The sequence below is a fragment of the Channa argus genome, chromosome 22, assembly GCF_033026475.1.
Source record: "Channa argus isolate prfri chromosome 22, Channa argus male v1.0, whole genome shotgun sequence".
NCBI lineage: Eukaryota > Metazoa > Chordata > Actinopteri > Anabantiformes > Channidae > Channa > Channa argus.
Window position 1 is genome coordinate 13,800,757 of NC_090218.1, and position 14,188 is coordinate 13,814,944.

Genomic DNA, 14,188 nt, shown 5'->3' on the forward strand with positions numbered 1-14,188 from the left:
AAGCAGCTCTTTACTAATCTTAATTGTAATTTACTTAAACGCCCCCTAGTGGCGTTCTGATGCGTCACATACTTTGACCGAAGCAGCCAATCAGAGAGGACGCTGAGGCACGTTCTTAGTGATTGACAACGGCTTCCTCCAATAACAATGCGCTTGCGCAGCTGGCAGCGCTACGGGAGGGAGGGGCGAGGCGCCGCTCAGCAGTACAGCGGAAGAAAATGGCGGCCGTGGCTGCAGATGCTGGAGCTGCGGTGGTTCCGACAACAACAACAACTGCGGCGGCGGACGATGAGAGCCCGCCAGAATCGGGCCCGCCTGGCTCGGAACTACAAGCAGGCACGCTGGAACACGATGGGACGGGGGAGTCCGGGCCCGTTGTGGATCTTGTGGCCCTTCAGTTGGAAGACGGTGGGGACGGGGAGGAGCGCCGCCATGTCAGGTCGGAGCTGGAGCCCGCGGCGGGAACGGCGCTCTGTGAAACCGCCGTTACCGATGAATTGATCGTTAACTTTCCGGTGGACCGAGGGAGTACGGATCGGTTCTCTCCCGGACTACCGGGGGACCCAGAGGGCGGCGGTAACGTGTACTGCAGCATCTTGCCTGACCAGCAGCCCTCCGCCGTCTTCCTTCACTCCTTCCCCGCTCCGCCGCCCGCAACTGAGGCCGGATTATCTCTTGCAGAACCAGCAGAACCCACCACCAACGTGACCACAGACCGGGCCGAAACTGGGGGCCAAGACATGAGCTACACGGCTCTGGTCAAACCGGAGCTGAGGCCCGAGCCACCAGGGGAAGCCATGTTGGATAGTAAGGCGGACCGGCTGTCGGTCCCAGTCAGCATGGACAGTTTAGATAGGCACGACCAGGAGACTGATGAGCTAACGGGACGGAGCCAGCGGGACTCTTCCTCGCCCTGCCGGTCCCCGAAGAGGCGGTTGGTGACAGACAAACCGACCGCAGAGGAATCCTTCCGGCCGGATGCTGTTCCTGAGCCCCTTTTCGGGCCTCCCCCCGTCTCCTCTGTTCAGGATCTGAGTCCCGGGTCCGAGGTCCGGGTTTCCCTGGACCACGTCATAGACGACGCGCTGGTGGTGTCTTTCCGGGTCGGGGAGAAGGTTTTCTCCGGAGTCCTGATGGACGTGTCCAGACGGTAAGACACTTATTCTGTTATTCTGCTGAGCTACAGAATAATTTTGCAGCAGATAAAGCTGGAGCTGATTTAACCACTTTATGTACTGACGGCTGCTTCATCTATAATAACTTTATTATAGGGTTTTTCCTGGCTTAAATAGAGGCTCACCTAATCATGTGTTCGCATACACCCACGTCTACTGTGCCTTCTGCAGGCTCAAGCAAACCGTTTTTACACACAGAGGAAAATTAAAGGTTCCAACTCATATTCACTGTTTTACTGTTGGGGTTTTTAAAAAACTTAGTGTGTTATCTGTGCAGGGGTGGTGTAGGTCAGCATAATACCGTTTTTAGTCCAGATCTAATTAAACTTGCTCATCACAATATAAGGAATCCTAAATTAACAACGATTCATAAAAGAATGTTACATCACACACCAAAATACACCTGGATGATCAGCAAACTAAATAATACAAGTGTGTAAAATAGGGATGTCCTGATGCTGATACCATATTTAGATATCGGATTCCATTTTGCCTTTGCTTAATTGTACTTGTACTTGTAAAACTTGTTTAATACTGTGCCTAATGCCATGATAACTTCTGGAGGTAGGCAGATAAAAATGTCTGAAGCTTATAGTTAACTGATATAGTTAACAGGCTTATGGTTAACAATTATAGATAACTGATAACGACAAAAGTAAAGTTACGGAGATTATCCGGACTTTATCCTGCAAGCCCCCTAGTACAAAGTATGTGTAATGTGTGTGACCCCGTGCATAGAGCAAGCTTCTCTGTTCTGGAGTGTTGGGACAATTTCAAGCGAGTAAATGTAGGCGTTGAAATTTCTGTCAGCCAGCTGTCACAGCATCTGTTTATTTTATTTATTTATATTTTTTAAGATGCGTGGCACCGATGTGCTGTAAACAACTCTGGGTTCTGCATCCTGGTTTTTCTGTCATGCGTGCACACTGACCCATCACTGAAATAAGGTTTCTCCTGTGAAGACGATTTTGACAGTGTTCCGCTTTCTGTTACAAGTGGGAAAATCCAAACAATGTTAAGTTCATATGTGAAATAGGCTGAACTCTTCAATCTTAAGGATCATACTCATGTTTCTCGAGAATATCTTAAAATCCTTTAATACTGCCATTGGTGACTAGAACTTAATTCATGTTGTCCACGCCTTTCCATCCAGGATCTCACCTGAAATCTGTACTTTTTTTTTTTCTCCGCTTGTTCTTTTCAGCAAAAGTTCCTCCTTTTAATAAACACAGATCATCATCATATTTGTTGTGTCATAAAAATATGCAAGGATTTCCATTCTTGTGGGGTTTACCTAACATTGGATTGACTTAGTTAGACTTAGAGCAGCTTGTAGTACAAGCAAAATGGTTTGGTACTTGTATCAGTGTTCTATATTGGCAAGTAATCAAATGTAAGTACATGTACTTGTTCTCAGTCTGGGAAAAAGACATTTTGGAACATCCCTACTTTTTTGAGTTGTGAGTGGCATTGTAATGATGTTCACACTCTGCACCTACAATCTAAAAATGAGATTAGATGCAATTCATCCTCAAAGATGCTTAGTAAACTCAGTAAAAGTAAATACACTGTATAGAGTAGGCTAAGTAGCTGGAGGATATAACATGTTGATTAAACATATATTTACACACTAATAAACTACAGATTTTGGGGATTTTTAAAAAGACTGATTTTAACACACTGTACTGTTCAACACAATCTAGATGCTCCACATATTGGTGATCCTGGTTCAGAACAAAAAGTTGATCTGAATGATCGTGAAACTTATTTGACATCAGCTTATGGTTTTACTACAAATGAGAGCTAGAGGTGCCACAAAGTTTAAATGAAGCTGTCCCCTCCAAATTCTCTACAGATGAAAAGCTCTTGTATTAAATGCCAGGATCAATATTTGAATGTTGAAAATAGGACAACAATAAGAAGTCTTTTTTCAGCAATAAGACTTGCTGAAAAACGTTAAAATGACTGCTCATTAGATGGAAGAGAAACAAACTGCAGCAACCTGATAGTTAATTGATTGATAAATTAATTAGTGGTGAGGTGACATGTGAACATTATCAACTTAATCAACATAATCAATTACGATTTACATAACTCGTCGATGCACCACAGGCAAGGGTCAAAATTAACAGTGTCCTGTTGTCCTGGGGACAGTAAAAACTGCGCTTGTGACACAAAGATTTGGGATCTGGGACAATAAAGATAATTAACTCGGTGTGCACATTTAATTGTTAAAGGTTAACCAAAGCACGGAAATATAAATATTTGTGTTCTGACATCACTGGATATGAATTCTTCAACAAACCATTGAGATTAGCGAATATGAAAATAAACTTTTTGAGCAGCTTCTTCTCTTTAAGTCTCAGCCAAGTGTCCTTGTCCGCAACCGAGAGGGAGCTAAGAGTCCCTATCAGCAGCAGACAGAAGAGGACAGGAATCAGTGATAGGAACTGACTTCATGTTCATTCTTCTTAAAATTCACCCAGTTTCCATTTGATTATGGAGATATCATTGAGTGTTTTTGGTGATTTTGCTGTTGGTGATCTGGATGAATACATTTCTACTCAGTGTTAAGTTTATTGGGCTCAAACTAAGTTCGTCTAATCCTGATAATGTTCAGTTTGATTTCAGACTCAGAGGAGTTGACTCAGTTTTAGAGGCTGTTTTTTTTGTGCTGCTGATTACTGCAGGCAGGAGAGATTTTGTTATGTAGCTAGTTGTAGAGGCAGACTTACTTGTGTCCAGTGGTTCAAGAACTATCCACTCCAGAGGTCGTTAAATGAGAAACAAAACATTTAAGCTGGGGTGACTGTGACACAGGAGTGAGAGCAGTTGTCCACCAATCCCCCAATTTTTGGTTAAATCCCAGGCTCCTCTGATCACATGTCGATGTGAGCAAGACACTGAACCCCAACTTAGTTGCTCCCGGGTAGTGTAGGTCAGCTGAATATGCAGCTCCCCCATCGACGTGTGAATGGGTGAATGAGAAGGGGTGTAAAGTGCTTTGGGTACCAATAGGTAGACAAGCGAGATATAAAGTGTAGACCATTTATCATTTACCTCATAACAAAGTATTTCCTCAGAAATTGCTGGTATGATAACCAAGAATTTCCAAAGAACACGTTCCACAAATTAATCCTACAGAACACTGTAACAAACCATGTATCTCCACAGCTGCAAACTTCAAAGGCAGTTATGTGTTGTCATTCACGATGCTATTGATACACTTATACATACACTTATTAATTTCAATGACCTTTCAAGACACAGTGACTGTAGGAAAAATTAAGTTAAAACAAAGACAGAGAAAACTCCCTTTGGCTCATAACTAGACCTCACTGATATACTCACTGATATAAAGTTTTTAAATATAAAATAAAGGATTGATGAATTTAATTTTTTTTGAGTAAACTAGTTGTAATATAAAAATTAAAAAGTTCTAAATGGGAAAATAATGGAAAGATAATCTATAGATTAATCAAAAGGATCATTTTTAGGTGTAGCCCTATAATTAATTATTAATTAATTATAATTAAGTCCAGGGCCAATTATTAAAAGCCACATTTGTAAAGAGCTGCAGTGAAATAAAACTAAGATCTAATACCTGGGAGAAACTGATGTAACAGCAGAAATTTTAAGGACCAGACTCGACTAAGAACCTGGTCTTAGTTCCTTGGAACCAAGCGATAAAGACATGACAGCCGGGATCTGCTCCTGCACCCCTGGGACTCCTACAGGGTCTGGTGGATAACATAATGGATGGGCCAAACGAACCAAACGATAACTCTGTGAGGACAAATATTTTACTTCTGATGTAAATGATCAGTTTTTGCATTTTATTAATCTGACATTTTATTAATAGTTGTACCAACAACAAGCAGGCCTCTAACTCCGAACCCCTAACCCTAAAAGTTCAGTAGTGAGAACTTCAGATCTGTTAAATTTTTTTCAGTACTAATTATTTTAATTAGTTTGTTATAGTGAAATAATAACTGAAGAAAAAGCTGATACTCATCGCAGATTGGACCAGTCTATGTGGTTCTGGTCCCAGCTCAGCCTTGAGTCTCTTTTCTATACGTTGGTGTTTGAGACTCTAAACTTCTGGTTGTGTGTGTTTTAGATTCGGACCATATGGGATCCCCATCACTGTGTTTCCCAGACGGGATGATCTGACTCCCCAGATGTCTCTGCAGCCGCAGACAACCAGCAACCTGTCTACCAAACGGGAAGAGAATCCCATGGGCTCCCCAGCCCCTGCTCAGACATGGACCTCCAAACCACCGCCGCTGTTCCATGAGGGGGCTCCTTATCCCCCCCCCCTCTTCATCAGGGACACCTACAACCAGACCTTACCTCAGCCCCCTCCACGAAAGATTAAACGGCTAAAACGGCGCTACCGTTGCGAGGAGCCAACATCCATAATGAATGCCATCAAGCTCCGCCCTCGCCAGGTGCTCTGTGACAAATGCAAAGGTGTGGTGACATCAGGGGGGCACCGGGAGGCAAGGAGGGGCCCACTGGACCTAAGGGGTGAGGATGCATCCCGGAGACGCAGGCCACCTGAGGGACCGATGTCCTTGGAGCTGAAACGACTGAGGAATGATGACAAGGGGGCAAGAGCCGAGCGGCGCTCATCATCAGGGATACGGGCAACATCATCACCTTCTTCTTCTCGCCTCAGGACTGTGGCTCCATCATCATCCTCATCTTCATCCTCTTCCAGCCGCTTGCATCTGAAGCTAAATTCTAAGAAGGTTTTGGCCAAAGGTTCTGCTGACCGCTCCAAAGCTCGGCAGGTTCTCAAGAATCTGACCCGGAGCTCTCAGCCCCCCCGGTCCAAAGACCAGAACCAGCGTCAGAGTGAGAACCAGGACTGCAGCAAGACCATGACCCGAGCTGCTGCCCTGCAAAATCACAACCAGAAGGTCCACTTCACACGGCGACTGCAGCACCTGAGTGGTACCGCTAGTCCCCAAACGGCACTGCCCCCCAGGATGCGCCTCAAACCCCAAAGGTACCGTACAGATGAGGCCCCCTGCCCCCCGAATAAACACAGCCCCCGCTCATCACCACCCAAACCGCCTCCAAGCCCCTCCCCTACACATGACTTGGGTCTGACCACAGAGGTCCAACCCCCATCACCTCCCTCCCTTTTTGCTGTCAGTGTTTCCATGCAGAAACAAGAGGTCTGCCCCCCTGATGAGGAGCATCTAGAACCACAGGCAGGAGGGGGCGAGGAGCAAGTGGTAGAGCCTCCTCCCCCTTCCTCCTCCGTTCTGGATTCCTCCACCCCCTCAGAGTGCAGCTCTATAGAGACCTTTGACCTTCCCCCTTCTGGAGACCTGACCTCCTCTCTTCCCCCTCCTGCCCCTCTTGCTACCCCTTCCTTCCGAGCTGAGGAGGAGGAGGAGGAGGAGGGTAGCGACCTAAAGAGGCGCCGTAAGTCCTCCTCATCCCCCTCCTCCTCAGTGTTCTCAAAGTCTGTGTCAAAAGTCCTGCTTCCTGATGGTCGAACCGTGTGTGTCGGCGACATCGTCTGGGCAAAGATCTATGGCTTCCCATGGTGGCCGGCACGCGTGCTTGCTATTACTGTGTCCCGCCGCGGTGACACAGGGCTAGCCGTGCAGCAGGAGGCACGGGTTTCCTGGTTTGGCTCCCCTACCACCTCCTTCCTGCCGCTAGCCCAGCTTTCCCCTTTCCTGGAGACCTTCCAGTCCCGCTTTGACCGTAAAAGGAAGGGGCCGTACAGACGCGCCATTGCTGAGGCTGCTAGTGCCGCCAAGCAGCTGACCCCTGAAGTCCGGGCACTGCTCACGCAGTTTGAGACGTAGCATTTGCTAATGCTAATGCTAATGCTCCCTCCACGCATGCCCGGCCCCCTACACACTGCCCCCTCCCCTACAGGAAATGGGAGGAGCCTCCCCTCAGACTGATAATGTCTGTCAGAGACTGGCACAGACAAACGGACTGTTTGATTCCTGCTTTTCCTGTTAGAGAGGAGAGGGTGGGGCTTCAGGTTGCCTGTCAGTGATGGTGATTGGTGGCGGGGATCTATGAGTCTCCTCCCCCTGTCTTCACTAAAGTTCTCAGTTTCAGCAGTTCTTGAGTTTCAGGTGTCCATCAGTGGCAGCATTTTTGCTAGCATTACATAATCTGTGGGTTGGCCTGATGGTGTTATGGTGACGTTACCAGTCATTGCCAGTGGCCCTGTAGTGTAATATGGGAAGTGTAGAATCCAATGATTCCGGACACCGAACAGCCTGCTGATTGGCTGATATTATCATGATGACATCGTTCAGTCAGTCATTTAGAAAACACTAATTAAGAGCTATGCTAACGAATGCTAAGTTAGGAGCTGATTGATCAATAGAGTTATTGATCAAAATATCTGCATCAGGTTTTTCTTGAAAATTGAAATTGAGTTCAGCGGTGGAAAACGCTGAAGTGCTGACATGTCACTTCCTGTATAAGTTCAGACTGAAAACGTATAGTTAAAAACTGTGAAACACAAATTGTTGTCCAAACTGAGGCTGGGTGTCCCAAACAGTCAGGTGCGTCTGCTGAAATTTTGGAATAGGGTGGCCAATCATTTTTGTCAGTTCCTAAAAATAAAAAACATGAATTATGTCATCATTTTGATTAACCATTAATATTATATTTTATTACGCCAAACCTTTTTTTCCTTTTACTGGCGGAAATAATCTTTATTTTTTTTCCATGATGCAGCTTAGAAATCAGAACTGCAGTACAGTCTTTTCTGTCTTACACAGTTCTTAAAATGATGGATGTTTCAAGGTCAAGCTTTTTGCAGTCTCCCTAATGAAATTGGTGTACAACTAAAATACAACAAATTATTTCAACGTAAAATAGAAAGCAACTATACTAGGCAAATAAATATAAAATCATTTGACATAGTAAACTAACAGAAACTTCACAGTTCACTACTGACTAGTAACTTAACCTGATATAATTGGATTTACAGCAGAGTGCTTATGGTAGTTGGCATCACACTGCAGTGCTATTTTTAGTGGGAAATGCACAGCGTTGGGGTGGCAAGAAGTTTTCCGCACATAGTCTCTATGATATTTATTTGAAGACTTTGAGGTTAAAGTTCATATGCTTTATTGAGACAAAACATATATTTATTTAGGGGCTTATAATTTGAATCTCAGATCTTCTATGGAGAAGGAGTTGCTGAAATTTTACTCTCTCAGTTTTTGAGACCCTGAGCCTCAGTTTGCCATCAGACAGACGGACAGGTAGGACACACTGACTGTTTGAAAGGACAGTTGCTCTCTGGTAATAATGATGATCGTGGATTTTCCCTCTCTGCTGTTTGTATTTTCAGCTGTTAGACTCTTTTTACCGTCTGTTTGCAGATCAGAGATTCTGAGTCCGTCTGAGTCGACCTGTATATGTTTTTTTTCTCATGTTTTAAATCTGTTAATAAACTGTCCAACTTCTCTTTGAATCGTCGTCATCATTTAAAAATTTCTTCTTTTCTGGTGGTTTTACTTTGGGAGTGAAGGTGCCTTGTTCAGTGGCATGCGTTCAGCAGACCTCACACTCAGATTTTCTCACCTGCAAACAGATGTTCAGTTAAATGGGTCCTCAGAGCTGCTTTTACCATAAATATCTGCAACAATTGGATAAAAAAATACAACTATCTTTGTTTAATCATTTTTAACAATTTTAGACAAAAATACTCAAACCAAGAACATTTAGAAGATTATATAAGTAAATCCTTTGATTCAACCCCAAAAAAAGCCTTCATCCAATTTTTATCTGACAGTACACTCATGATTGTTGCTGATTTAAGGTAAAAACACCTCTGACAACCAGAGTGGGAAAATACCAGCAGGTCTTGAATAAATACTGCAAAGTGTTATGAGGTACAGACTAATAACTGAGTAATATAATCAGGTACTTACTCACAAGATGTTGGTGAGATGTGAATTGGATTCAGACTATGTACTAGAAAAAACAAATGGCAGCAGGTCACTGTTTATGCCTATGCAGGGCTCAATTTATTAGGAACACTTGTCTTGAGTAAGTTCTCCTTCAGGACTATGATATTGTTAAAGCGTTATAGAGTGAAGCTGATTGACTTGTAGGATCAGTGTGGAGGTTGTAGCTGAACTGTTACATATTTATCCACAGTTCAAAATGATATATTTATCAGACATGAAACACTAACTTGATGAAATTATGAAGACGCTATATTAGAAGTTGTAAAAAAAAAAGAAACATGTTAGGTGAAGAGTTTAAAAACTGAGGATCCTGCAGGACCTAGGTTTCTAAACAATACAGTAATAGTTAAATCTTGACAGTATGAGCAGCAGTTTACATCAGAATCAGTACCATTTTGTGCAGACTCGGGCTGGTGTGACAATAATTTTAGTAAATGCTTAATTCAACAGTTCAACAGGAACCACCAACCTGAACCAGAGTCAGTTTATTGGACAAGTATATCCATGCATACAAGAAATCTGGCTTCAGTTTTTATTGGCTCTCACCGTTCTTACATGTAGTAACAGTACTAAAGGAAGATTCACATTGATACTAACAAACATAGACAAAGCTGCTCAAGGATCATTACAACATGGTGAATATGTGCAAGCATGTAGGTAGACAAGATGATTGTGTCAACCACATCACTGCTGAGGGTCTTAACAATGTCATAGGACAAGAGTCAGGATGGCCACTACAGCTACATAGCCCCTTACTCAGCTAAATGTAAAAGTGTACAGAGGTGGTGGAAAGATACAAACTCAACACCCAAGTAAAACTGCAGTAATGGCCTAATAATTCCTACACTACAAATACCTCTTGAAATCTTTTACTCAAGTAAAAGTACTAAGCAGGTTATCTACATTTTACTTAAATTACAGAGGTTTAAGTACTCCACAAATCTGTATTTGAATACTGATTATGGCCAATTTAAAAAGTGTTGGTAAAGGTGAAGCCGATTTTACCATCTTTATGTGCAGACCCCTAATTATAGGTAAGCATTTAATAGTTCATCATATTTTTATGAAAAACATAGTTTTAAATTCAAACAGTGTAAGGTTTTAGCATTTATATGTACAGATATGAGTTGTTCAGCTTGTATTTGTATAGATCTTTATCTTTATAGTTGTGGTAGTTAGAGTTCAGTACTATATGAATATGACTTAGAGCACAGTAGTTATGTTATTGTCCTAATGTTAATGCACATAGAGAAAATATGTGATAAACTGGCAATGTATTTGTTAATTTGAGTGATGGCATGTGGGAAGAAACTTTTTTCGTGTTTGGTTACCTGTAGTACTCCTCAAAGAAAAAGAGGTGGAAAGGGTTGTGTTCAGTAATTTTGCCCATTTTCTAACTGGAGTTGTACATGGCCTGGGTAGTGGGCAAGTCAGCACCAATGAACATTTATGCAGAGCTGATTGTCTACTTTTGTCTCTGCTTGTTTTGTTTGGTGGTTAAACTGAGCCATGCAATGATTGTTTTGCAGAAAACAGTCTCGATGGTTGATGATTAGAACTGGATCTACAGAACTTCAGTTCTTGAGGCAAATTAAACTTCTTAAGCTGACGTAGGAAGCACATCCTCTGTTGGGATTTTTGATGGTTATGTTCACATTGGATAACCATTTTAGATTATGGGATATAAAAGATCCCAAAAGCCAGAAGAACTCCACAGCCGAACCAGTGCTTTCATAATTCATGAGGTGGGGCAGAGTTGAGGGTAGGTCTTTCTGAAGTCCACAATCATCTCCACTGTCTTGAGCATTTTCAGCTGTGAGGACAGATGAAGGATGCAGAAACTGCAACCACCTAGCAAAAGGTGGATACTTCACAGCCCATCATAATGCACAATCTCTTGCGTATGTTAATTTGCATGATGTTGCTGCAGGGGGAGAGACAGAGAGAGCAGACAGATGCGGCTGATACAGTCGACTGAAAAACATCTGCAGGAAAGCAACTTATTTAGACTCCTAGAAGGCACTTTCTGTTTGTTTAATTTTTTAGATAAACTTGGATGGATTTTTATTAAAAAGCAAAGCTGTTAATCATCAGTTAATAATCTCCTTTCATTCAGCCTTTCAGCCGGCTGCTTGCACTGACTGCAGACTTTTCTCATGTGCTGTTAGAAAAACTGATTAGAAATCTCAGTATGCATAGCAGAGAAAACAGCATTGTAAAGCATTGTTTATCGACCTGTGGAAACCAGGTTTTCTCCAATCCCCTACCCCAAGTAAAAAAAAACAGCTTTCTGTTCACATGACAGTTAAGAATCGGTTTCTGTAGAAATCTACAAAAGGACCTCTATTTTGGGTTCTCACACTCAATAACTAAACCAACAGGAGGACATCAGCAAGCTGGCCGATTTGAACAAAGTGGGCTAAGGGGGAGGTGACCAGGCTTTAGCCCCATGGATAGAACCATAGTAAGCCTGAGATTGGGCAGAAAGTCAAGGGATCTTCAAGAACAGTTTTCTCACTACAACATTGCAAGCAAATGAGATTGCATTCCTGGAGAAAGTTCTTTTCAGGTTATAGCTTCTGAAAAACCATGTTTTTAGCCACACTTGAATCAGATCACAACTTTTACACCACAGCTTACTGGACTGTGGTAATTGGTCTGTGTCAGTATGTCATGATCTTATCTATTTGTTAACACACCAGCATCAGTTCAGGCAGGTGCCCTACTGAAAGTAACATGTTACGCGGTCCTGACCAGGTACTGGTCTAGTCTGAAAGCCGACACATTCAGATGGCATCAGCGTAAAAGTAAATGTATTTCTAAAAGGGGCTAAAAGTTTATCTGATGATGACTGATCATGTGGCAACCTGTTGATCATGTCACCAATAACACATGTCTCTCTAACTCTCTCTCTCTCTCTCTCTCTCTCTCTCTCTCTCTCTCTCTCTCTCTCTCTCTCTCTCACTGCAGTACAACTCTGAAGAGCTGCTGATGCTGAAGATCCTGGGCTGTTTATGGCTGAGAGGGCAGAGACATATGGACAGAGATAATAATTATTTATGTGAAGAGTTTATATTTATATTGAGAGAAAACCTGCTGATTACTGACCACTTCCATGGAGCCCAGGTGTAGCGTCCTCCAATCAGCAATCAGATTTTTAATAATACTGTGCAGATGTGCATTGGTCTCTGTGGAAAAAGGAGCATTGTGACATCCCTTACTTGTACCAGATCGGAACTTTACACATTTTACTGTGCACATAAATGCACCATAGCACAAACATCTCTGCAGGCAATTTCTGACCACACCTATGGAATAACAGAATCAGATGTGAGATAATCTTCACAGTTTCATCTGCACCAGACTTCATTCAATATAAGCTTACTTTATTTTTAAAAAAATACACCACAAAAATTATATTAATCAAAATTATTTTAAAGACTTCTCAGGGTTTCCAAAGTCCTGGTTCAGGATGAACTTCAGAGACCTGGACTCACATTAAATCTGATACATAATCCAAGAGTCAGATTGAGAGTAATCTATCTAGTAAGAAAACAGATAATAGATTAGGAACCAGGTCCCTCAGAGTCGAGGTCCCAGAGCTCTCAGAATTTTCATTCTCTTAATGCACCTGAGAATCACTACGCAGATCCAAAGTCTGATCTGGTTCCAGCTGGTCTAACTGGTCTGAAGTGTTTTTAAAATTGGGGATAATCTGTTCTCAGAAATTATTTCTCTCAGAAAATATTGAAATATGTGAAAACTGTTATTTTATTATTTTAATAAAATGTAAAGCTGCAGATTATAATGCAATAAAAAGCCGCATGAGTGAATGCTTGGTAAATACTCTGCTTATATTGCACTTTTAGTCAAATTTCTTTTCAGTGTCATTCACACATTCTCTCACACACTGACACACCGATGGCCCCAAATACAATTCAGCATGTACCCAGAAGGAACCAGGAGTCAAACCACTTATCCGGTGGTCCATAGAGTCACGACTAGTATAAAGTTAGGACTATACAGATATGTGGATAAAACCCAGCAAATTCCTCTTGAGCAGCACTAGGCATGATATTAATGCAATATAACTTTCTGAGAACTTTTACTTTTGGTACTTTATATTTTGAAGCTGATTTATACTCAGGTCACAATTCTAATACAATGCTTTCACTGTAATGTGATATTGGTATGTTTATTGAAATTTGAAGCTCTGGTTAAGCATAACACCTGACTTGTTGGACTATGTCATTATAAAAATTGAACACTCTTCCCCTGCCTTCATCCAACCAACTGAACATCCTAGTGGTGTAACTGTTTCATTGTTGTAGCATTGTCTCTTTGCTCAAACAATCCAGGACTGACAGTAGGGACTTTGAATGTTGGGTCTGACAGGGAAGGCTAGAGAGTTGGTTGACATGATGCAGAGAAGGAGGTGGAAACTGTGTGTCCAGGAGACCAGGTGGAAAGGTAGCAAGACTAGAAGCTTAGGAGTAGAAGGAGTGATGTTCAATGTTGTGAGTGGTTATGCCCCACAGGTAGGATGTCAGTTAGAAGAGAGGGAGAAATTCTGGAGTGAGTTAGATGAAGTGATTCAGAGTATCCCCAGAGGTGAGAGAGTGGTGATTGTTGCAGATTTCAATGGACATGTAGGTGAAGGGAACAGAGGTGATGAGAATGTGATGGGCAGGTTTGGTCTTCAGGACAGGAACGTAGAAGGACAGATGGTGGTAGACTTTGTAAAGACGATGAAAATGGCTACAGTGAACACTTTCTTCCAAAAGAGGCAGGAACATAGGGTGACATATAAGAGCGGCGGTAGAAGTACTCAGGTGGACAACGTCCTGTGTCAATGTTATAATCTTAGAGAGAGATCAGTGACTGCAAAGTATTGGTAGGGGAGAGTGTAGCCAGACAACACCAGATGGTGGTGTGTGAAATGATTCTGGTGGTGAGGGAGAGGAAGCGGACAAAGGCAAAGCAGAGGACGAAGTGGTGCAAGTTGAAAAAGGAAGAATTTTGTGTAGTTTTCTGGGAGGAACT

General features: G+C 42.5%; 1 protein-coding gene across 1 annotated transcript; it reads left to right on the forward strand.

The window, feature by feature from the left end:
• The first annotated feature begins 218 nt into the window (after positions 1 to 218).
• Positions 219 to 8,646, forward strand: pwwp2a (PWWP domain containing 2A). The gene is made up of 2 exons (XM_067491424.1): positions 219 to 1,150; positions 5,296 to 8,646. The coding sequence occupies exons 1-2, from the start codon at positions 219 to 221 to the stop codon at positions 7,004 to 7,006; spliced, it is 2,643 nt and encodes an 880-aa protein (XP_067347525.1). The 3' UTR covers positions 7,007 to 8,646.
• Positions 8,647 to 14,188: the final 5,542 nt, after the last annotated feature.

What these genes read in the sequence shown, in the direction of transcription:
- pwwp2a (XM_067491424.1), top strand. Translation starts at nt 219, where the DNA reads ATGGCGGCCGTGGCTGCAGATGCTGGAGCTGCGGTGGTTCCGACAACA. An exon ending in CTGATGGACGTGTCCAGACG is followed by an intron (nt 1,151 to 5,295) that starts GTAAGACACTTA and finishes TGTGTGTTTTAG; the next exon opens with ATTCGGACCATATGGGATCC.